The sequence below is a fragment of the Thunnus maccoyii genome, chromosome 23 (assembly GCF_910596095.1).
Source record: "Thunnus maccoyii chromosome 23, fThuMac1.1, whole genome shotgun sequence".
NCBI classification, from domain to species: Eukaryota; Metazoa; Chordata; class Actinopteri; order Scombriformes; family Scombridae; genus Thunnus; species Thunnus maccoyii.
In genome coordinates this window covers 9,019,537-9,045,950 of record NC_056555.1, presented here as the reverse complement: position 1 = coordinate 9,045,950, position 26,414 = coordinate 9,019,537, and the positions used below count along the sequence as shown (strand labels likewise).

Here is a 26,414-nt window from a genome sequence, read left to right as displayed (position 1 = left end):
AAAAAATCAGGAAAGAAAGAAGTGTCAAGTGCAATTCAGTCGAGCTCAAGCCTTTCCCCAGATTCCTGTTCTGTACATTACCGTGTAAGTAAGAAGACAGACGACGGCAACACACACACACACACTCACACACATATACAAGTTCAATTTCCCAGACTAATGCCTCCCTCTCAAAGGGGAATGAGACTGGTTAGCAGTGCGACAGGCTGATTCTGTGTGTGTGTGTGTGGGTGTAAGTACGTGTGTGTGTGTGTAGGTGCATGCTATGGATCAGTGTCCCGAGAGCTTTCATTATCAAGCCCGAAATCATTGCCGTGACAACAGGGTTTACAACCAATCATGGTGTTGATAATCACATCGAAGGACAAATCACGTTGGGTCTTCTGGTGTCTTTACTCATCTGACTCCTGAGCAGTTTGCAGCTTTCTGAAAGGATGTGACCTTGTTACAGAAAGTGTTTTAACACCGATGGTTGGTGTATTTTAATAGAATTGTAACAAGTCCGTTTAACCTCAAACTTAACCTTCTTTTTTTTTATGAGCATGTGAAAGTTCTACAAAATTTTCTCACACATCCGCCGTCATCTTTACACAACTGTTGTTGAGGAAGTCAAACTACACAAAACTTGAAGTGAATATATTTACTACAGCAGTGCACTTCGTATTATTTTACCCTCGTACATATTAAATTGAAGGTGTTTGGCTCCATTAATTTTTTCCTTCCCTGCTCGTTTTTAATGAGCCAGTGAGACGACCCCGATGACTTTTCAACAAAAAGCATTTGTATTCCGAGTGAGTGTGGAAAAGTACAAGTTTTCTTCAACTAATTAAGCTCAAAGCTGCCATCCTAGCCAGATTTTACAGATTAGGCTGCAGCTGTGTTTCACCTCTGTCTTCTGAATAACTGAACGCTGCTCTGCATTAATTTTTGACATGTAGTCAAATTTGATTATTTAAATAGATTTGCTGTTTTTCTTAACTTAACTGAAAGAGTAGGTACTGATTACTGTGTTGACTGACTTTTATGAGCCTTGGGCTTTTAAAAATTAGTTAAAAATCTGTTGGAGTATTTTAAAAATGCTCAGACAGTGAGTGAGCTCTGATAAAAATTCTAACACATTCGGCCTCTGGTGTCGTCAAACATGAAACAAGACTCTCTCAGTTCATGAGATTCTCTCTAAAATACTGGAGCATATCACTATCATCAAAATCCAGCAGCTTGTTAACTCTACAGTTAAAAAATACAGTATAATAGATGCTGCTTTGAGAAGAAGACCTGGACCTTGACTTTGCAAGGTTGACCTAATGACTTCCCTCTCAGTTCAGAAAGACGCACTTCTCTGAAGTATTTTCTTTCTGAGGGTTGGGCAGAGAAGGAGAGCGGAAGAAAGAGAGGAGGCAGCCTGATCAGAATTCAGTTTGCCTCTTTCTCATCTGTATTCAATAGAGCATCACTATCAGCTCTCCCCTTTCATCACTCACCCTCCCTCACATTCACACACACACACACACACACACGCGCGCGCGCACGTGCGAAATCCAACAATTTTGCTCACAGCTAACGGACCGCATGTGAGTGTGCGCGGGTTCATGTATTTATGTTAATGGTACGTCTGTTCGTGTGAAAACAATCAAATGCAATAAAAAACATTTCAATTTAAAAAAAAAAATTGAATAAACAAATGCAGATGTCCTGCTGAACATCTGTCAGGCACATAAAGATGAAGACAAATCACCCTTAACTAATAGTCCATTTAAATAGAACAAAGAGAGAGCAGGTAAAGGAAAATAAATTATTAAAAAAGAAAGAGATTTTCATGCTGCCACTAATTTGATTTGTGTAGTTTATGGGTCTGCGAGCCATCAAGAGCACAGTTCATGTGTATGTATTTACGTGAACATGTGTGTATCTTTAAGTATTCTATGCATCACCTCAGCAGTCCTGGATGCCTGGGGCTAGACACCATGTACCTTTCTTACTGTACTTCACTGCCCCGGGCTCTTCAAAGAAAGAGGAAGCTTCCCTATGGAATAACAACACTATTCTGATTATATTATGTTCAGTGAAATTAATAAATGCTGATAGACATCGCTGGACAAAAAGAGTCTTCAAACTGTTTTTTTTTTTTAAATGAATTTTGATGCCTGACATGAGTGGGACTATCTATTAACTGTACCAGATAATTAAAATGCTGCTGATGTTGTTGCTTTATGCCAAACCTTTGATACTAGGGATGAGAAATGTTGCCTAACATTATCGATAAACGATGAATCGTCAAGAGTCTTACAGGAATTAAAACACATTTTTGAAAAAGAAAAAAAAAAAATCAATGTTATCTAATTTATGTTGTGTTTTGAATCATGGGGCAACGTATGGAGCGCTGAGGTCACAAGACTACCTGTTGTGAGTTTCCTTTCACAGTTCTTTTTATTGAGTTTCGCAATTTACATACATTTGCAAAAAGAACATCGTTCCCACCCCACAGCGAACATCTCCTACCCCCTGCTGTCACACGATAAGGTTAAACTTCTTTATAGAGGAAAGTACAACATAGTATGCCTGTCTATCAAAGTGTACATAATGAAAGACCATAGTTAATAGAGGGCACTTAGTAATGTAGAGTTAAATTGAAGAATGAATAGCATTTAAATTGTAATGAGAGGTCTAGCAGAGGCAGTATGTCCAATCCCGGAATGTCAAAAACCACATGCAGGTGTATGTCAGGGGTCGAAACACGATAATTTAATTATTTATTCTTGTGCTTGTGTGGAGGGTTTGTCGAAGAACGTCAAAAAAAGATCTCCACACTTTAAAAATTCTTTTCAGAGTCCCGTAGTGTATATCTGATTTTTTTCAAGCTACAGGTTAGACAACACATCACTTATCCAGTGGGAGACTGAAGGTGGGGCAGCCTCCTTCCACCTCAAAAGTATCAGGCGGCGCGCCAGGAGAGTAGTGATAGCGATGACTTTAGGGCCCCCCCGCAGGTAACTGCATCCCTTAAGGAATGATTCCAAACAGTGACATAAGAGGGTTTGGATCGATTTTAACGGTTAAGACTGTAGAGAGAGCTTCGAAAATAGACTTCCAATACCAAGTTAGTTCGTTTTTAGTTTTAGTTCTTTACACAAAAAGTGACCATGAATATTAACAAAATCAACTGCCAGAGCTTTGGGTAATTATGGACTCCTCACACTGCACAATGGGGCCTTTCTGATTTAGAGATTGGGCTGACAATTAAAACAATTTGAGATCTTAATATTAATATGGACAGCTTCAATGTCTCAGAGAGATGGATAAGTAGTAGGAGGGAAATTTACCATGTGCTACCAATCTTTATAAATTAACAATAGGCAGTAATTGCTATGCTACAGGAGAAGGACCAACCACCGTCTAATCAAGTACTGCTTTGAGTGTTACAGCCGTTAGGGAACACACCCACACAAACATACACACAACATACACACGAGTGCACTCATGAATGCTCCACCACACAAGCACACACCCATAGTAACTGAGGAGCTTCATTAAGGGCATATTTCTGCGTGGTAACCATCTGCTGGCTATCACTTCTGTTAGGCTAATGACTTTAATACGGTTTAATTGCATACATCTCGCTGTCAGGGGGAAACGCTGCGCTCACTCCACTCCACACAGGTGGCAACACTCCACGCTGAGAGGCCACAAGTGTCAGCGTGATGTGTATAGAGAAGGAAACTGCGATCCGTGAAATCCGATGTATGTTTTGCAGGTGTTTGGGGGTGACGATGACGGTGAGAGGAGAGAGATGGACCAACAAGAATGTGGAGTGTAAGAAGATGTATGAGTGTTTACTACAGTATGTGTTTCTGTTCTAGGGATGATTCAATTGAAGAGATGAAACAGTAAAATGGAATAACAGACAAGACAGAAAAAGAAGAAGGATGTGTGTGTGTATTGTTTACGTAGCCTTCTTATGTGTGTATGTGTCCTTGTGGTTATTTAGGCATGAATATCTATTTATTCCACAGTACTAAATAACACATTGATTCACCATTACTGTATACAGTATGCTACCAAAAAAAAGGCAATTAGCTCTCCATCTCCTACGCTTGGCAAGGCTTAAAGTGGTTAATGGCTATTGATAGTGAGGGGAAAGCAGATTGTCAATAGAATCAGTGCTAAGGCTCTTTCTTCAAAAAGAAAATGGGATAACATATTGCTTATACAGAGAGCTAAAGCCACTGTCAAGTAGGGCTGCATGATATAGACCAAAAATCTCGGTAGACTGAATGGCGATACGCAATTTATGTCTTGGTATTTTCTATGAAGTGGGCTAAATGTTCAGTTGCAAGTCAAAGCCACGTGGGAGATTCACAAGCAAAGGCTTCCCTTCCCTGTTTGAAAATATACAGCTGCACAATATATCAACATGTAGATGAAAAATTATATAAAGTAAATAGCCTATAATTGAATAAACACAGGCCTATCTCTAGGAATGCTCCTTCAGTTGTTTTCAACAAGAACAGACTGATTTAAAAAGAGTACATTTATAGGTTTTCCTCTCCTGCTTAACAAAATACACAGCTGTGCAAATAACGATAAAAATGTAAACAGAAAAAAAATAACAGGCCTACTTGCTCTGACAAAGTAGTCAGGTTGTCGACTGAGGTAAATGGTTCTTTACTAGACCAAGTATTTCCTCCTATGTAGCCCTGTACATCTCTTACAGGTTTTGTGCCAGGAAAACTAGCCTATCAACAGCCTCAGGCTTCAGGGATGCCCTGTGGCAGGTTACAATGTTACCACTGCAACTAAAAATCCTTCCAGAAGGGGAACTAGTGGCTAGTACGCAAAGATACTTCTTTGCCAGGTGGCTCAGTGCTGGAAAGACAATTTCATGTTCCTTCCACCATTTGGGAGGATCTGTATCACTTGTAGCTTGAAGGTTTATTTTGAATTGCCTCCCTCTGTGTCAGTGCGGTGCTGGTGGCTTTGCTCTGTTTGAAGAAGCTTGCTGTTGACTTCTTCTTCTCAGCTGTTGGTGGCACTGCTGCTTCTTGGTCTGCAGGCTCAGGCACAGCGGGCACAGCTGGGTCAGGCTGACAGCTGCCCTGACTGGCCAGCAGAGACTTTGCCTCCAAGACAGCTTTGTGTTTCAATGCATCGATCTTTTCATTTGGGATGTATCTGGCCCTGAACCGTGGAACCACAAGTGAGGCCATGTCCAACAGTGGCATACTGGATCGACATGCTTGGCATTGAGGTAAACCACAGTGCAGGTCTTGATCGATTTGCACAGTTCGCGATTGCCCTCCATGTGCCAGGAGACTTGTGTTTAAAAGGTACAGCACAGGTCTGACACATGAGAGGGTGACATACTCCTCATCTGACAGAGCATCAGTGAAGTCCTGAAGGGGTTTCAGAGCCTTCCGGACTGCCTCCAGGACTTCTATGTCCTGGCATGTGGGGACAAGATGCCTGGACTTTTGGTCAGTGGACAGGACTTTTGTGAGCATTCCCTCTTGCTCCAGGACCCTCTCGATCATTTGCTGCCTTGATCCCCAGCGTGTGGCTGACTCTGTGATGAGCTGGTGAGCCGACAGACCCAGCTGAATCTGGACTTCAGCCAGCTCTCTTCTTTTCCTCCAGCTGTAAGAGAAGCTGCTGACAATCCTCTTACAAAGAGAAATGGCCCGGGTGATGTGGTTGTCATCCATGACATGTCCAGTAATACAAAACTGAAAAATACCTCTAAAATCTTTTTCATTTTATTTATTTTTTTATTTAAAGAGGCAGATCACTTGTGTTGAATAGGGATGTGCGTGATTAAACGACTACACGTTTAAATGTTGCTGCACCTGCTAGTCGACTCAGGAAATACTATTCGGTGAAACTATTTTGGTAAAATCACCAGTCAAATGTGTGAAAACAGCTGTATATTTAGATTTGTGCATTCTCAAACGCTGTTGCACTTGAATGCATCCCTGGTATCTTCGACGATATGTCTGAAGTGCAAGTTCATGGAAATGACTGTACTGTATTACTGATACTTCCCCATTTAGCCTCAACATTTAAAATAGATTTTCTTATGGTCATTAGGTATATTACTATAAGTGATTCTTACTGCAAACGATTGTTTTGCTGAGCGTGATAGGCCTGCCATCTATTCTTTTTTCCGCATCAATTCCTTTAACATTGCACTCACCAATGGTCAGAGGAAGTCAGTGACCGAAACACTGCATCCTCATCCACTTCTTTAGTTGCACCGTTTTGATAACGTTGCTCCCATTGTCAGTTGTTATAGTAACCAGTCCCTCTTTGTCAAGCTTCCTGTTTGTAAGGGCATCCTACAAGGCTTCAGTTATATGCTCTCCGGTGTGATCTTGGGGAAAATAGCTGGTTTGGAGACGCCCAGTTTTCATCTCCCAATCTTCAATTAGATGTACTGTCAAACTCATATATGGCATGTCCTGCTTGACCACATATCGGTTGTCAGTGCGAAATGAGTCACTTTTGCGAACCAGTTGGTAAGGTTCTGTCCAACCTCAGTGTATATTTCTGGCAGTGCTTGACTTGCAAAGAAGTTGCGACTGGGCAACTGGTATCTTGGGTCAATAGTTTTTAGTAGCTTTTTAAAGCCTCCTATTCTTTTCATAAGGCACACCACGGGTAAATGAAGCTTGGGCTGCGAAGGGGTTTGCAGCTGAAGTTGCAGTAACAGCACGAAGTTTAATACACTCTTCGTACTGCAGTTTATGGCGCTGTTGTAAATGATGGAAGATATCTGAAGTGCTTCCACTTTTGGATGCAACCTGTTTATGGCATTCCCTACAAATGATATGCTTCTGCTGCACATCTGATCTTTTAAATCCGAACCATCTCCAACAATCTTGAGCGAGTGGGGCCAGTTTAAGGCGCAGGGGGAGAGTGGGGCCAGGGTTCCGTGGAGAGTGTGAGATCAAAGAGATGCAAACACTGGGTTATGTATTTTAATGCCACATCAAACTATATTGATCTAAACAGTAATGTCTCATCCTATATGTCCTTTGAGATAATATAGATATACTGTAGAGATACATGCCGCCCAGCCCTACTGTCAAGTGAAATTTACTTGCTCAGTGTGTAGTTATTGTTTTAACCTGCATTTAACTGGGGTGAGCTGATTTAATACTCTATCCTCAACTGCACTACACATTTAACACAGCAAGACATGTTCACTGTAAAACCCACCACCTTGGCGAGTGGGAGTGCTGCTGATTCACACTGTCAGAAATGGCTAAACTTATAATAGGTATGGAGTAAATACGGTACTACAAAAGTCGCACAGTAACTCAAGGTAAAGCAGGGGTGATAAACATGAGGACACCAGACTTTGAAATATGTTTTACCAGGGAGAGTTTAGAGTCATACTGTGAGCACTGAATCAGAAGACTATTAGTTGAAGAGCTGAACCGTCAGATGAAGTCAGAGAGAAATATAACTTCAAATACTATTAATGCACTGACTGAAGTTATCGGCAGTAATAGTGGCTTCTGCTGGACGCATAGACAAACGTACACACACATACACACAAACACACACACACACACATATATATAGACATAGAACACAGTCAAAGCTTAATATGCCTGTGAGCTGGATAGTCTATTTGCTTGGAGAATGAGATGGTGCTAAGTGAAGTGAGTACAATGAGCCTGTCTTTCCTGTGGTGTCAACTGCAGCGAGCAGCAAAAGCCCTGGAGAAATTAATGGGGAAGAGATGACAGGTATGGCACGCGCAAACACAGCAACAGATACATTTGTGCCTAAAAATGGCAATCGTCCGTAGTAACTGTTATGTTTCTTTGACATGTATCATTCCACCTCCGAACCCCTTTCAACCATCATTATATACATGACCATAGACATACAGATGAAGCTGCATATACACACAAAGACTATCACCTGCTTGCTCGAACACTCCAGGTTGCTGGTGGTGGTAATGGTGTTTTGCAGCACCCTGAGGTGTAATGGGCCTCAGCACTGCTCTGTCAGGGCCATTAGCTTGCTGTAGTTTGTATAATTACACAAAATGGGCACTCTGGCAAACAGTGGATGCTAGAGTAGGAGTCGGGCACTGTAGCGTGTGTGTGGTGGTGGTGGTGGTTGGGGCTTATGTAGGATGGCACATGCAAGTTGTCTTGTAAAAAGGGTGGTCGCTAAAATTTCAGCAGATTAATGTATAGCAGGACTAGCAGGATATATTAAGTTGTTCCTAAGGATAATGGGGTCATTCTTTAGCTAAATAAACATATTAAAGAGATTATTAGTAGTTATGAGTTATAATTTGGTGTTTTTTTATTGAGATTTAATTGAGTCTTTACAGCAACCAGTTAACTTGTTGTAGAAATGATTAAATCCCTTTACATGCTGCTTACAAACCGGCACTTGTGAACTGGTGGGATTATTTTCTGAGCTATAATTTATTAGGCATGGAACGGTAAAACATTATCAGAAGTTTTATGGAGTAGTTCAACATTTTGAGAAATATGTTTATTCGCTTTTTTGCAAATAGTTAGATGAATTAACATGTTATATCTTCTCTATTTAATCTTTACAAAAACCAGGAGCAGTTGCCAGGTAACAAGTGGAGACCCTAGAAAGTCACTGCACCTGGACAGAAATAGTCCAGCACATAACCCCCTGTAAAAATACAACATGTACAGATTTATTAATTTGATTAGTGAGCTTTAGAGGGACTGGCAGCATTTTATGCTAAGCTAAACTAACCAGCTGCTGGTGGTAACATTATTTACTTTACAGACATGGGAATGGTATCAATTTTCTCAGCAAACTCTCCATAAGAAAGCAAATAAGCAAATTTCTCAAAATATCTAAATATTCCTTTAATTTTAATAGATAATAGTAAATTATGTATTTTTGCTATTTGAACATCATACAGTCATGAAATGTACTGGAGGAAAAAAAGATGTGTGGGTAAATTAATCTGGATTTTTGATATGTTTAATGTGCACGATATAAATATCAGTCAAATTATAAAAATCAAACTAATTCATGAAGTCCTGCTATCTCTTTTAAGAAAGGAAAAGACTAAGGAGACATGTAGGATGTGGGTAGAACCTTAATTTAAATACTGTGGGAATGTGAATAAGATTAAAGCGTGAGAGAGTGGATGACAGATTTGTTGAAAGCTTTCAGTACAGATGAAACCACAGGCGTGGGTGTTTGGTGTTGAGGTTAACATTTGGATACTCCAACCTCTGCTGACACCTTATAGAAAGATACAGATGGGTGACAAATAAAAGGAAAAATCAACATGAAGTGTCTTAGGAAGGTGTTGGGCCACCACATGCTGCCAGAACAGCTTCAGTGCATCTTGGCATTGATTCTACTAGTCTCTGAAGTCTTCTGGAGGGATGGACAGCATTCTTCCAAAACATATTCCCTCATTTGGTGTTTTGATGGTGGTGGTGGAGAGCACTGTCTAACACATCCTTTTAGTGACTCAGAACAACTTTATATTGATTTGCAGTGACCCTTCCCTCTAAGGGTACAAGTGGACCTAAACCATGCCAGCAAAATGCCCCCTACATTATAACAGAGCCACCTGATCCCGTCACTGTAGGGGTCAAGCATTCTGGCCTGTACCATTCTCTTGGTGAACATCACACATGCCCTCGCCCACTTTTCAAGAATATGGTGAAGGATGACTCATCTGACCATATAACATTTTTCCACATGTCTGTAGACCAGTACCTATGGTTTGTGCAGCACTGAACTCTCAAAAGTGCCCTAATATTTGTAATAAGGGGTTTATGCGGTGCAACCCTACTCTATTATCCCTCTCTATGTAATTGTCAACAGACTGTTGCTGACACAGTCTGATCACGTCCTACATTGACATTCTCAGTCACCTGAGGAAGAGTTGCTCTTCTGTATTTCCTTACGGTCATCAAACGTGCGCTGTCGACCACAGTTTCTGACCCTATTCCTCTCGCCATCTTCATACAAAATCAGAATCAACTGGGCCTGCTCAGCATTTTTATACATGCTACAGAGCATGATTGGATATTAACCGATTAACTGTACCATACATGTTATGTTTCTCCACTCATTTGTTCTGGTTTTTCCTTTAATTTGTCACCCATCTATATTTTAATGGTTTTACTTACAACTAAACAAAAGAGTAAATGGATATCCTTTTATGAAAACGGGAACTTGGATCTCTTTGCTCTGAGCATTCCACCCTAAAAGTGAGCGGGCTTTAGCCTTGTGCCCATTCTCTACCAGTCAATGCCAGCCCAGTGAGAAGTTCATAACCTTTAGAAAAATACAGCCAGAAGCAATCTTAAACATTAAAACAGCTGTCTGTGCTTCTTCTGTATATCGAAGCATTTACAGTGATATTTCACTCTGCTTGAGTAGTTTCACTTTTCAGCACATACAGCTTCAAAGTTCAAGAGCAGCAGTGTTTCCCCCTAGGTTGTCCACTTTGGGGTGGTGGGGTGGTGGTGGTGTGGGGGGCGGGGGGTGCACTGAGCAAAACTCAGCAGCCAGACGTTTCTCTTTTCTCTGATTAGGAGTGGCTGAGATTGACACTAAAATGAGAATAGCTGGTCCAATTTAAAGGTCAGTCCACCTTAAGTGAGCCTGGACAGGTTAGGCTAACCCATTGTCAATAACTTCGGGGCTAACCCCCTTTCCTTTTCCAGCAGTTGAGGAAACAACAGATGAGACTTTACTTGGTCTTGAGAAGCTGCAGCATTTACCAACTGACACACTGTAGCCTGTACTGTGCATTTACTGCCAGATTGACAAGTTATTGCTAACCTTTTCGTCCTCTCCGCTCGCGTTCACCAGTAATCAGTCTTCATGGCAAAGCAGTTGTATAGCACATTTCCACAACAGCCACTTTTCTGCTGCTCGCTCTCTCTACTTGCTCAACCACACGCTCGCTACGCACACACATTGCGCTCTTTCCTATTCCTTGAAGGAGCTGCACTACTAAGAATTTCCCAGGCAACAACACAGAGGTTTACTCAAATTTCAGAACAGCTCTACACAGAGGCTCCAAAACACTATTGACGTCTGAATGAATGGATATTTCATTTCTTGCCACCAATGCATCTACTATGACCACACAACATCTGCCAAACATTTATGTTTCTGCACTGCGTCAAACCTGCAAAAATATTTCAGAAATGTCTGAGTCAATGTAGTGATTTAATTTATACTGTATGTCTACGCTTGTAGAATACTGTTTTGACCATTACTCTGAAAAATGGGCAGTATCAACACTTTAATGGATACTTTACAGAACAAAGGGCCTATGAACCATGACATACTAAAGTCTACAAAGGAAAAATAGTGCCTTTAACAGTTTAGTGCAGCCATCGCCCACTGCCAAGTTCAGAAAGGTTAATGCCGCCCTAATCAAGAGTTCACAATCCCTGTAAAAAACCCAGGAGCAGAAAAGCCTCAGTTCTCGCTTTGACTACATATAAGAGCATTTAAATTTAAAATTCAATATTTATGTCTGAGTTCAAGACCCAGCCTATTCCTCAAATCTCTTTTCTTCTCTTTTTCTTAAAAATCTATTTCTCCCTTTCCTCCTCCTGCTGCTTCAGTCTGTTTATTCCTTACAAGTGGGTCGATATTGCAGTTTATTTGGCATTTTTGTATCTTAACTGAGTTGAGCAAGGGCCTATGTAGTTGGCTTATGCACTGACAGAGCAAGCCGTTACTGTTATCTTAGGGCAAAAAAGCCATAAAACTCTTGACTCTTCCTATCTCTATTTTCCTCTCTCTTATAGATAAACCTCAGCCAATGATAATGTCAGTAACGACACCCAGACAGCTAATCATCCCACACACCGTTGTTCTGGGTTGATGAATGCTTTTAAGGTACTCCTCGTAATGGCAAACTTGTGCTTGTATGCATTCATCAACGAAGCGACATCACAACTTAGTTGTACATCTAATAAACAACTGCGTTTGTGCACACATTGTAGCAGAAACACACACACATTCACTTTATGTCTACCCAATGCCATGCAATGACTGATCGCTACTGACTTTCCAAGCAGCTTTGGTCATCAAAATTGTACACCACAATAATTCAGCGTACAGGCCCACACAAGTTAGCCTTACAGCAAACTTTAGTTGTCAGTGATGGAGAGTATGTACGTGGAAGGAGTGCGATGAAAGAAGGATGTCACAGAGTAAGAGGCAGGATGGGGTGGAGGGCTACGTAATTACTTCCACCATATTAAGTCCTCTGTTTTCCTCTCATTTTTTTCTCTTCTCCTCTTGTTTTGGCACAAATAGATTCATATGCCACATCGGGCGCAGCACTCCATCAACTGGGTGATTATTAAAAGTTGTTTACTGGGGGTGGCCTTGTCTCACTTTCAACACTATTGACTACAGTGCCATCCATCAGAGAGAGCTGCAAACCCCTGAGAGGGTCTGCTCAATGCAAGCCAAGTTTGGGAAGAAAGTTCTGGGGGAGAAAATGAGGATGTCTTGTCATGATAAATGGGTGAAAAGTATGGAATTAATCAGAGGAGGGACAAAGCTCTTTACTGGAAATTGCAAGGTGGTGATCTTAATGGGGAACTGCTATTGCTCATGCAGGTAAAAAAATAAAAAGAGGTACACACATATGCAGTGAAGACATTTATCAGAGCTCCACACACGGGAACACACATGCACATCAGTGTTTCCCCTTGGTTGACTGCTTTGGGGTGGCGGCGGGGGAGATGAAACAAACTCGAGAGAATCTGAGCAGCCAGACATTTCTTGGTTCTCTTTTTACAGCATGAGCGGCTGAGATTGACACTAAAATGAGAATAGCTGGTCCAACTTAAAGGTCAGTCCACCTTAAGCGAGCGTGGTCAGGTTAGGCTATCCCATTGTCGCTTACTTCAAGGCTAACCTTCTCTTTTCCAGCGGTTGGTGAAACAACAAACAAGAGTTTTCTTGGTCTTGAGAAGCTGCAGCATTTATTAACTGACCAGCTGTAGCCTGTACCGTACATTTACTGCCAGATGAAAATTGAGTGAAAATCATTAGTAGCCCATTGATATTGATGATCATGTGAAATGTTAGCAGTGGTGCTCATAATTCTGCAGCGGTACACCAAATGAATGAATGAATATATGGGAAACACTGCACATGGTGGAAAGACTGACAGAAAAGACTGATCTAATGTTAAAGTTATAATCCTTAAGATTTTCATGAACTCATACCATGTTTAATACTGTCACGTGTATTATGCAGCCTCCTATGAGAAATAGTATTCATATCTCCGCCCAGTTAATGCAGTTACAGTACAATCAAGTGCAACTGCAGAGCAGCCACCTAACACTAAACAGCCTATGTGAGTCTCATGTAAGACTTGCATTTTAACGCTGTTGTTCATCATCTGTGATGTTAAAACGTCAGATTTCCACACAGTCAGAGAAATAAAAGTGTGCGTCCTGGTTTTAGTTAAGTTATAAAATCCAAGCGCCCCTCCTGCCTGGCTGCTGACAGCGCTATCAGCCAAGGAGTAGATCATATTGGACAGTAGAGGAAGAAACTACTTCGCAGTATTTAACACCGGAGCTGAGTGCTCGGAGCAGGAGACACAGTCGCTCTGCGTCTCGCTGTCCTCCGTTTCCATCATCCCTCTCTGTTTCCATCACAGTTATGTATTTAGGTCATTCAGAGACAAGAATCTGTAAAAATGTACAGCCTGTCATGCTGTCACCCTGCGTTACTCTGTGTATAATGATGTGGCTTAAAAAAAATCCAGCAATTCTACTGACAAAATGCGAGTTGACTCAGGGGTTTATCGACTGATGCATCGACTCAGCGACTTTTAGAGGGCAGCCCTACTACACAGCTCCAACTTCTCAGCGAAGTAACAAATTTTGCTGTGCTCTACTGTTGTGTGGAAAACTGCTTGCGCCATACTCATCATGGAATCAGATCAGATGCAGAAAATTTCTCTGTGCTCACCTTAAATCTCAGTTTAAGGCTTGTACCTACAAACATGATTTGTAACATCACAACTAGAAAGCTACTTACACAAGTGTGATGAAGAAATTTGAAACCTCCAGTGCACATACACTTATAATGGGATTTTCAGCGAAGCAGGAGACATCTTGTGTCCAGCAGTTAAAGGTTCAACGTGTAACTTTCAGAAATTCCTTCTCATTAGTGACACCGGTGGCCATTAAGTGAGCTGCAGTCAGCCTTCCACCTTTGGACAACCAACAGAAAGACAACAAGAGGTAAGCTATGCTCTGGAGCTTATTTTCTGCTCCTTTGTTGAGGAAATAATGTTTTAGCTGTGTGTGTACGGAGTTTTGTTGTGAAATATGTGGTGGTTGACGGAGGCAGCTAGCTGTCTCATTAACCGGAGAGCTAATATCTGCAGGGTGTTTCTAGTTGGATGGAAACGTTTTTTGTTGCGGTAGATGCCAGTTGTTTGTTGACGTTAGCGGGAGAGAGGCGAGGCACTTGGGAGCGTGCAAAAACGTCACATCCTTTGGATTTGACGTTGATCTTAAAATATCTTTAGGGGATCTTTAAACTGAAATGCACATTTATTGATTAAAACGATATTTCCCTCCACAAATGATATACTTCCCTTCCAAGTTACTCAACTAGTAGTCTTAAAAATACAGTTAGCAGTACCTCTACTGTACTCATGAGCATGTACTATACAGAGCCTGAACAAGGCAAAAGTGGCTTGATTCTATGCAATTATACTGTAATTGTCTCATATCACATCATAAAATGACAAAAACTGTGCATGTAGGATAGATTACAGTAAATACAGATTTAAAAAGAGGGCTCCAACAGAGAGTCCTGTGTACTACACTGTTTACAGTACTCTGCAGCATTTGAGCTGGCAGAGTAAAGCATCTAGAGTGACCAGATGTCCCATTAAATCATGAGAGTTCCAATTTTCAAGCATTTGTCCTGGCGTCCTGACAGAGACACACTTTGTCCTGATAATTAGACAGAGTGGAAATTTTGTTTTATCAAAAATAAACTTTTAAAAGAGATCTTTGTGAGATATGTCACCAAGGCAAATTATGGCTTTATCAAAACAATGGGTGGGGTAAATTAACACTCAAAAAGGAGGGTGAAAAGAACACAAACTGTCCTTCTCACCCTCTTTATCAATGTAGAGAACAGTCAGTCATATCAGGCTATATCAAAGCTACATACAGGTTATACCAGTGTTCTAAATGGAAAAGAAACTTTCGTTGGCAGTAGTGGAGAATAGTGCACTTGTTCTTTGTCTCTCTGTACATTAGTATTGGAATTTTTTGTTTTATTCCCAAGTAGTGCCGTCAGCTCTACAAATGCAGTGTAATTTGGACTCTCGTACATTGTACAGTATGTGCATTGTGCAGATGCTGCAGTTACTAACTAACCCATTCTATTTCTCTTACACATACAAAAAAAGAAGTATCAGCTTGGAGCCTGCCTGTATATGATGCCTGAGGTCTCAAATAAAATATACAAAATCACTGTCCCTTCACTACAGAAAAAACTAAATATAAAAACAGTCAAGAACGACAGAGTAAACTTGCAAACCAACACCGCAAAAACTTTTCTAGCAAACATTTCAGGGTTTAAGCTTCTCTAAAATGTAAAAATTAATCGTAAACAACGTTGTGTTCCTGGTCACGGTGATTGAAATACTGCTGACATTTCCAGAACACTCTAGTTCCTTTGGAGTGCCCTCCTTTTCTTTATTGCCAAGGCAGCCTAACCCAAGGCGTTCTCCACACATAACTGATCTGAGGACAGACGCTGACATTTACAAAGGTCCACAGTTTTTCACACACCATTAATTAAAGTGAAAACAAATCTTTGTCTCCCTCATTCGCAATTCCACCTCTCACTTTCTTTCCTCACCACAGCTCTCCTGCATGTCTTGGGGAAAAATGTGTAGTGAAGATGAGATTCCATTTTCAGAGAACTTATAGCTTCTACTTACAGAAATGCTTGACCTCACGTTCACGATCAGAATTTGGATCCTCACAATGGGGCCTATTCAGTAACACTTACTAATGAAATATCAGGAGAAATGTTATTAGATGGCCATAATCAAGACGTTACACTGATAGCCATGAAATCCATATAGACAGTTTTGTTTGTGAATGAGCACAAATGTGAGCATGTCCTTGTGAGACCAAAGATAATCTTTAGCGCTGCTTGACCTCTGACATGAAACATTCAATCAGACAATGCAGTATAACATCCTGGAACATGCTGAATCAAAAGACATCTTATACAATAGACTAGTTAATCTTTCATAATTCAATTCTAAAAATAACATTTTGTGAGTAATATAGATGATCACTGAAGTCTAAGATAACTCATTAGTTGTGCAGTCAAAATTTATCAAGTCATTTGTCAAGTAAAAAATAGACATTTGCTAATTATAACTTAAATGACTGTGTTTGCTTTCTTTTCTGTATTTCTTAATAATTTAAACCACATGCTTGTTTTTTTTTTTTTTTTTTTTACATTTTCCAGTGTAAATGACTTTAATTGAGAATATAGAGCAGTGAATATGGCAAGTAGAAAGAATGAATGAGAATTATGGGGAAATGTATAGATTACAACAGTTACGGGGTAGATCTCACACATAATTTAGCAGCCAGCTGTTTCTTTAATCACTTTTTATTAAGCAATTGTGTACTAATGTTTGTGCATAACATGCATCTTCATTGTTGTTATGGTGCGAGAGTAGACATATGTCCTGAGCGGGACATTTTACAGGTGAAAAACAAACTTGTCGGTGGTTTCTGGTGGATGTAATGGAGACATGGTTTCTAAAGTACCTCAAACACCTCTTTGGCATTTCTTCACATTACTTATCAGCAAACATATACAGATACCAATCTTTATATGATAATATCTAAGCTGATATCAGCCCACTCAGCCAATTTACTGGTCTTATTGGATTTATTTTTGGATTTATCAATGTGTTGTTGTTTTTTTTAAATTTATTTAGCATGTTCTGTTTCTAAACTCTGGATTTAGGTACTGAATGTCAAGAAAAAAACTAGTGTAGCATTTCTGTTGCTTGCTGTATTCTCATCCATTCACATTACTCTTGAAACTTGAAAGAATATATACGTAGAATATAAACATTAGCGTATCATATATGCTGAGTGAAAAAGGCAGTGCTGATTTGGAAGTGCTTAAAAATGTTGAATACACTTAAAATCAAAGGAGAGTTCACTGCTCAAAAAAAAAGCACATCTGTTTAAGCTTTTTCACCACTGGGAGTGAAGTAAATTAGTACTTTATGAGGTTGTCATCTTTAGAGATGACTTGCGAAATGCAAAAATAGTAGTAAAATGTCAACATAGCAGTGATTCACTTCTTTCCGGTATACATAAGTTGACATTTGTGCACCAACCTGACAAAAACCCTTTTCAACCTGAATTTCTGGCTGCTGGGTTGTGGTTATGGCTGCGTTTCAAAATATCACTGAAAAACATGGTTATTTTGCTGCATCTCAACCTTGAGGGGTTTTTCCAAATGCGGATTGGTCTGTTCTCAAATTTCCAGGCCCAAGTATAGATCCACATTTGCAGGCTTAAAAACCAGAGTGCAGAGGTTTTTCACAGTCATTTAGAAGCAGTTCTGCAGTGGCCCTGTTGGTGTGTGCAGGTAGTAGACTAATGGGAAATGGCGCTGACTGTGCTGGCCTTCCTAAAAAACAGCAGTGCACACAGCTGCATAATAGCTCACCACTTGCCTATTACCGTGTGTGCTCTGTGTGTGTGTCGAATGTGTGTGTGACGGGTGATTCACAAATGTGTGAATAAAATGACAATGTGTGCGTGGGGGCAGAGAGAATGGTTTGTGCGCATGTTTAGTTTGTAGTGTCTAAGAGTGTGTGGTTTTGAGTGACAGAGAAAATACTTGAAAATGTGTGTTTGTGTGTGTGTGTGCACGAGCTAACTTATCCACGCAGTCCAGGCCTGCAGTTAGCAGTAGTGTGCTAGCTGAGGTGGAACGGTGGAAGGCAGATTGCTTGGGGAGTGCCATACTCCTCCTGCTTTTCATTTAGCGGCTTAACCAATCCAATCCCACCAACAGGAGAGGAGATTCGCAGTTACTCTCCTTACTATGTTTGATAACAATGCATGAATTATCCTTTGAAATTACTTTTTGCATGCATTTTTTAATTAAAACTATTAAACTGAATCAATCATTCGTTTTCCCCTCTTAGGACCTCAAGCATGTAACTCGCCAGCAGTTTGTCATACACCGCTGCTCCTCGCGTTCTACATTTTACATTAAAAGACAATTAGCTCATACTTTTACACAAAGTGACTGTGGTGACTGAGCAGATTTAGAGGATTCTGTGTTGTCTTAAAAATGAAAAAGTTACCCGTTTAACAGAACATTTGGTTCTTGATTCCCACATTTCCAGGAGTAGGTTTGAACCCACACCTGGAAAGTCTCCACAGCTTTGTGGCGGAGTCAAAGAAAAGGTATTCAAACCAGAATATAAGTTATTAATGTATTTCAGGGGCCCACGGGTTCCAAACAAAGCACAGAATCAATCAAAACAGTAAATTCACAGCTATGAAACAAAACAACAAGCTGTTAATGTGCTGTGATAACTAGCTATTACAAGTCTAGTTAGCCTCCAGGGTTGAGGAAATTGGAGTAGCGTTTCAGTATAATAATGAGGAGATTGATGAGAACGGGTTGAAAACCTTTATTATATTGCTTGAAGCATATGTTTGTATGTGTGCAGGAAGGTGCTGGGCTGGAAAGGCTAGGCTGATTTGTGCACATCAGTTTTGTTACTTATGTGCTTATGAATCATTCCACCAATTTGAAATGAAATTCAGTTAACTTGTGAAGACACCAGTGAAAACACTTGTTTGTTATAATGTCATCAGGATTATCTCAGATTGGGCTGGAGACGTCTTTTCTTTTTTTACACAAAGTCTGCATCATAAACTGGAGATGCAGGATTTGAAGATAGCGGGCCTTCTGGAGGCAGAGGGATCTTATCGAAGATGCATTATGGGAATTGAAAGATCCAATGTTTTTGGAGCTTTACCCATGCTAAAGAGAGAGTCACCATATCTTGGTCCCTGTTGCGTCGATTTTGACCATTCTTTTTTTTTTTAATCCACCTCATGTGAGTCATTTGAGGTGCTATAATAAATCTCTAGAGTATGCCTTTAACTCAGATAAGTTAAGGATGTGTCTGCTACATATTTGAAGGCAATTTCTGTACTGTCACTGTAAAATTAGCCAAGTAGTAATGGAAGACATTGAGCTGACTTCCCCATTTTGCTTAAGTTGGATTCAAGTGTTATTTTTATCCTGCTATATGTGCCCTTTGGAATAAAAAACATCATCTACTGATGTCATGAATGAAGTGCCATGAGGGGAGGGGCGAAGGTAGGAAGGGATGGAAAGAAAGAAAGAAAAAGCAAGAATCAGTAACAGAGAGATACAGAAACATTTTTTTAAAAAATGAAAAAAGAGAAACTAAGCAAGAAAAGACAAAATTGTAGAAAAGAAGAGACAGTAAGACAAAAACTGAGACAGAAGGAGTAGCAAAAACAGTGTGCCAAGGAATAAGCAATAGTAATCGAGCGACAGAGACGGAGAAAGATAGAAAGAGAAAAAAAAAGGCAGTCATGAGAGCAGAGGGAAGCTGTGAGGGTTGCTGGGTAAAGCATGAGGAGATAAGAGCTGTTCAACAGGCCCTTAAGAACCTGGCAGGCCTACGTTTGAACTCTGAGACTCAGTGGATCAGAGGCAGAAATCTCTTGGAATTAAACCACTAAAGCTGAGGAGAGAAGAAATCTTTACTTTTCTCTTTCCCCACTGACACTAATCTGTGTCAAAATACTTAGTAAATTGTATTATGTTTGGTAGATCAGTTTGTGAAAAAGAACAATTTGCTCTCATAACCAGATCTCCAACAACACCAGCCAAATGTGCAATTGCATGCACACTAACTGTTAAGACCTGCCAACAAGATGTTTTCTAGCAAATTCAAATTCAGACATTTACACTGTTATATTGTAATTTCAGATCTTGAATCTGAATATATATGAATCCACTCTGCGACACATACAAACTCAGCCAGACACGCACACAAACACACACAAACACACACACAGACAGACAGGACATCTGTGTTCCATTAAGCACAGACAACAGACATCCTGTGAAGACATTAACAAATAGGCAATGAGAGCTCATTTGCTATATACTGGGCAGAGGAAAATGCCAGGATGACATTTGGCTGTGTTTGAGTATGCGTGTGTGTGTGTAGCTGGATTTTAAGAGGACGAGACCACACTCCTGAGAATGACAAGAGAAACAGCGTGTATGGCATGACTGTTGCGCTGATGGAATTAGTACCGTGGAGATGTACATGATCCTGGATTTATTAAGACAACAGGTAGACATGGAGGTTTGCAATAACAAACAAATGGCGTGAACAGCAAATGAAAATGGGAACAGATGAGAAAACAGAGAGATGTCTTACTAAAATGTGATAAAAACAAAAAATAAAAGAGAAAATTAGAAATAAGGGTCTGTGTCTAATAGGGATGTCAGTTTAACCAGTTAATTTCTAAGAAAAGTTGTGAGTTAGCTTTGGTTTGTGAGAGCTGTCCAGCAGTCGGTGGTCAGAGCTAGCTTGTCTGCTCTGGTTAGCTTGACTTTTAGCTCATCCTTCTTCACTCGATATAGCAGCATATCGGTCTCAATCATTCGGCACACCAACTGGGTGATGGCCTAATAACAAAATAACACCTACATTGTTATAACAGATAGACCATAGGATTAGCATGCTAGGCTAATAGTCCATCAGCTGTGTGACTTTATCTCCGCGCTCTGATGTCTTTCAGAGCACACAAACACCATAAACGCACCTGTCACCTGCCGAGCACGGTGCTGTTAAACTGGAGACACCGCAGCTACACCTTATTATACACATATACACACAGCACAGCGCAGCTATGCTAATGATGCTAGCCATGCTAACTAGCTGCTAGCCACCGTGCAGGCTGATAAAATGGATCTGTCACGTCTCTTTGTTTCTGCGGGTTGGTGCTCCTGTCAGTGTCGGAGCCTCCATGTGAGACGCTTCAGTTGGTAAATGTGTGTTTTTAAAACTTATTTCAGGGCTGTGCTCACTCTCAGTCCCGCAAGTTACTGAAATTTGGCACGGACTGATAACATTTAGAACAAAAATAACGTGAAGTAACAAATTCAGTACCCAACCCTAGTATGCAAATTAACCTAAAGACCGACATGCGTGACCAGTAAAATATATTTTTCATGGTTAACTGATTAACAGTCAACCGTTGACAGCCTTAGTGTCTAATATAAGACGGTTTCAAATAATGGCCTGGTTCTCTCTGCAGTTGATGCCACTATTTGAAAGTTTAAAGCATCTACAGCCTTTGGGTTACTGTAGCAAGTTTCCTGCAGTCTTCATGAGGAGTATACAATACTCATATTATATGTTTCTCCAGTCCAGACTCCAGAGCTACTACTGCAGGAAAGTTTGTACTGATGAGGTATAAGCCTGAGTACATGTTGGAGGTAGACATGTTTTTTTAAGCAGAGAGAATAAGAAACGAGGGGAGAAAATTTCAAATGCAGAGATTAAAGGTGATTCTTCCTCTATTAATGTGAGCTTCTCTAATATTTGTGCTTGCACACATTCTGATCATGCACAAAATTAAGCTGACCTAGCTGTCTGTCGAATGTGCCATTGTTGACTTCCCCACAGGCTCTATCTGCTCTCCATAAGCCTACATAGTCCTGTTTAAATGGTGAAAATTTCCATAAACGCATTGATTTTTTTCTTTTACCATTTTTAACGCAAGAGCGGACACACTGTAACTGTACAAAGGTTAGCAAGGCTTTTCTGTGTGTGTACTTCAAAAACCGTTGCAGAAATCCACTTAAAAAACCTATAACCACCTTAAGTTCAATCTGAAATGGAATCCAACAAAAAGTAGCAATCTTATTTAAGCTTCAACCTGAGTGAGAGAAAAGGGGTAAGGAGAGAGAGAGGGTGAGAAGAGTATGAAAGTAAGAACAGATGAGTCAGTTGATGTCTCATCTTCAAACCTCCAACAGCCTCCAGTGTCTGACTCAGTGGGTGAAACAGCTTTAATCAACTGGCCTCCATCTAAAACCCAAGTTCTTTAGAACCTTAACCCTCTGACTGCTGTCACTTTTGAACACTTCTTCTGATTTATCATAGAGAAGATGGAGTAGGGGACTTGAATGTCAATGTCGGGAACACACATTTTTAATTTTAACCCCATTATATTAGTGGTGAGTGTATCAGCTTTGTCCGTCTTTTCTGCGGTGTTCCTATCTGAGGGCAGCAACAGTAAAGTGCCGAAAGTCTTTCCACATTCAAGCAAGAAATAATACATCTCTACAGGGATCTAATAAGTAAAAAAACAGCATAATGGCAATATTCACAAGGACAGCTACTGTGATCCGAGGTGTCATTCACAGCAATTCTCATTCTTTACTTGCATTGTAGGTAAATGCTGTTTTCAGATTTGTTATGACATGCTTTGAGAACTCCCGCTTCGTTTCAAAAAAGCTTGGTCAGTAAGTGGCAGTGCTGAGGAAAGTTGCTTTAATTATGTTTTTAACCTACATGTTAAGTATTTTTATGAAAGTTATTACATTTTGATTCAATTTCGCCCAGGTAAAAACTTCTCTTATCAACCTCTGAAAGGCCTTTTTGCTTTTATTTATTTGGAAACTGATAATATAGCAGTCTGTTTGTTTATCATTGTATCCATATAGAAAGGTGGATATAGCCTTTAAGCCTTAAAAGTACAAACTGCAGCCCTTTGCGTATTAGCTTCTTTTAATCAATTGTAACAGTGCTCATAATAAAATGTCTTTGATATTACAGCATAGAGGTATAACATTACATAAAAGGTTTGCCGCTCCGTGAATGTACTCTCATTGTAAAAACTATTCTCTCTACTCCAACCCCTCTTTCAACCCTCTCATTGCCACCCTGATCTTCTCCTCCCTGTACGCCTCCTCTTTTCCTCTCATCTTCATGAGGATGGATTCTTTGCCCTTGGTGCACCACTTGGTAGTCTGCACGGCAAGCCAACCAGTGAGTAAAACTATATGGATGGGAGAAATGAGTGCTTGCATGTTTGGTAATAAAGATCATACTGAATTAAAGGGTACTATAAAAATAGGTAAATTTAAAACCACATATAAACAGTGCACAGACAGGAGTACTTAAACAATAACTTAACACTGGGCTGAAAAGCAATGTTTTACTTCCCTCTCTGGTTGAAAGTTTCACCTCTGACCACACCCAGCATCACTGCTGGAAATGTCACACCTGACAGAGCACATTTTTTTATTCCATGCATCCTTCTTCCTTGTTAAAACCTGGTGCCTACATTACCCACAGTGCATGTTGCCTTGTACATTTTTGTGTGTGTTATGCTACTAGCAGCTAAAGTAGCCTTGACCCGCTAACCTCAAGCAGAAATGAAGAGTGGGACTAGAGAGTTCTGTCAACTTCACGTCATTCTAACTAAACTCCTCCAGATTTTTTTCATCTTCAAAATTTGTAGTCTTCAGCCCCAACTGATGCTGACAATTTGCCTCAAGTGACATCACTTGAGACAATTCATCACACTTTGCCCATCTCTGGAGTCACAAAAGGCTTTATACAACTTTTTTCACATATGCAGTAGTACTTCTCAAGACCTGTAAACAGACTTTGATGTGTTAAATCAGTGCAGTTCCCCTTTAGGCATTTTATATCTAATAGGCCTGGCTGGTTGACGTTGTCTTATGGATTCCATTAAGTTCAAACTGAATGTGAGCTGATGTTTAACTCTGTTTTTTTTTCTTTCCTCTATCTTTTTCTTTCTTCTCAGTTTTCTTCTTTCTTCTTCTATTGTGGCATTTTGAAATTCTCTTATTAGTGAGTAGAAGAAAAGAAGGAAAAGGTGAAAACCTCAAAACACCAGAAGAAGTCAAAAGAACAGAAAAGACAGAATAGATAACTGAGAAATTGTGCACCATAAAAGTAGAGAAGAAGAGGAGGGAGCAGCCAAAGAGCAGAGATGATGTTTGTATGTGATGATATTAGACTGTGTTGCTACCGTTAAGAAGCCAGGTCCCCCAGTGAGCTGGCAACCAAAGTCACCTTCTGGCAGCTGTCTACTGTCATCTACTAATGCACTCACAACGACTTTTGAACCTCACAGTTAATGACCAGGGAGGTAATGGAGAAGGATGTAGGCCATGAACAACTCTACAATAACAGTCTGGTGGACTGCTTTAATTTGGTTTTTGCACACAACCAGGACAACTGAGATGAATTTACATAGATACACAGCTATATACAGAATATCACCATTAGCGTCACCAGCTGGATATCAGAAGTGTGTATGTCTTTATATGTGTACCATATGCGTGCATGCCGGTCTGTGTCCCACTTCTAAGTAGGAACACAAAGGTTTACAGCGCCCCCTGTGTCTTGTGCGCACATTACCTGAAAATCCCTCTCCTCTAGAATCTCTTTCCTCCACCTCACCAGGAATGCAGCACACACGTAGAGGTGGAAATGGGAGAAACCCTCTGGTTCAGCCTAGAGAGAAAGAGAGAGAGAGAGATAAAAATTTTGAGGACAGATGTTGATTTACAGTTTAACATTTCATCATCTTAAAACGAATACCTCCATCACAGATATGTTATATTGTTCAAATAGAAGATTAAGGATGCAAGAGAAAGCTTTCAGGATGTATCTCTAATAGCTCTCGCCTTTCATCTAATTTCATTTGAAAGATTTAGAACCATTTTTACATGATGTATTTAGTCTGCCGTATACACAAAATGTGAGACAAGAAATGAAAAAAAGGCAGAATATAAAACATTTTTTCTGTCAGAATCCAGAAATTTGCATTTGCAGGGCGACCGAGACAAAGAAAGATACAAATCCTCTCTTCTTTGCACGGCTTTTTATTTCAGCCCCTCGTTACGTTTGGCGGCTCACTTTTTTATGACTCGGCAATGAGCGGAGGAATTAAAGAGGGGGAGAGAGAGACAAAAGGATGAGATGCTCCTTGTTCTATTCATTTTTTTCTCCAGAGCCCTATCACAGTGAGGATAATTATCCAGGCCTTTGAATGCAAGTGACTTAGAAGTATATGTCCCCTTAAAGGTTGGGACACAATGTAATGTGTTGAGCTTTGCTGAATGCATTCTGACAAGCGTGTCAGGATGCATACACATATGTTATTTTAGCTTAGAATTCATGGAATTAAAGTGTGGAATTGCACTCGTGAATCTCTTGTGTGTGCACTACCCAACATGTAGATGTACATGAGTGGAGGAAACACACACAAATACACTCAAACTCTTAGTAATAGCACAAAATCATGAATTATTCTGCAACCGCGCTCTCTGATGTGTCTACTTTGATAGTATGTAGTAGCAAAGATGCAACGCTGCATTCAAATAGATGTAAATTTTCCAACCTTGAGTTTAAGGAAACAGTCTTAAATTCTATATTATACTGTGGTCTCTTCAGCGCAGGTGAGCTAGTTAAAAAAAATAACTCACGTTCCAATAATTCAACCATGTTTAGCACATTTGTCTGCTAATTTACAGGATTTCAATTACACAAAGGGAGAAGTATTACTCATTTCCACATTGTCTGGGTAATGTCACCTTAAACTAACTGCAAGTGCAGCTCTTTAATCACCACACTCATTTGTGTGTAAGAGTGAGGCCTAGCCATAACTGGAAGGAATTAGGCAGCAGGAATTAACAGAAACTGCCTTTCTGCTGTGATAATTGAATTTCCCTACTGGAGGAAAGGAAGAAATAAACAGATTAATGGTATGTAGATGGATTTTAATACAAGGATGTTGTGATAATCTTAAAAATACAGGAGCGCTACTTCTTTACTACGCTGTTGTTTTTTTGTTTTTTTTTCTGGACAGATTGATCCCCCACTTCCTTTTTTGTACATCTCCTGTTGTTTGGGTTTCCTCTTGCTTTACCTCCCACTTAGTTAAACCAATTTTTCAGAATTTCCCAACAGAGAGTGTGTTTAAGAGTGAGAGAGAGAGAGTGAGAGAGGAAAATAAATAAATTGAGTAATACAGAGAGAGTATAGTGTGTTGTGAGAAAAAAAAAGAAAAGAGAGAGGTTTGTGAACAGTGAAGCATAGCGTGATGTGAGTTGTAAACTGGCAGGTGATTGGCTTGTTGGTCTAACCTTGCAGCTCCAATCCAAACACACACACACAAACACAGATGAGTGAGTATATGACTGGCATACGGGAGCGCAATGTTTATCAGTCCCCAAAGATTTGCACAGTTTTAATTTCCTTTCTTCTGTGA

General features: G+C 40.1%; 1 protein-coding gene across 3 annotated transcripts in view; it reads right to left on the bottom strand.

Annotated features, from left to right (window-relative positions):
* Window positions 1-26,414, bottom strand: part of tbc1d22a (TBC1 domain family, member 22a) — a 133,766-nt gene that overhangs the window by 5,877 nt on the left and 101,475 nt on the right. For all 3 annotated transcript variants that reach the window (XM_042403462.1, XM_042403461.1, XM_042403463.1), the window contains one exon: window positions 24,560-24,655. In XM_042403462.1, the coding sequence (XP_042259396.1) occupies window positions 24,560-24,655 (96 nt within the window). The remainder of the gene's footprint in view (window positions 1-24,559; window positions 24,656-26,414) is intronic.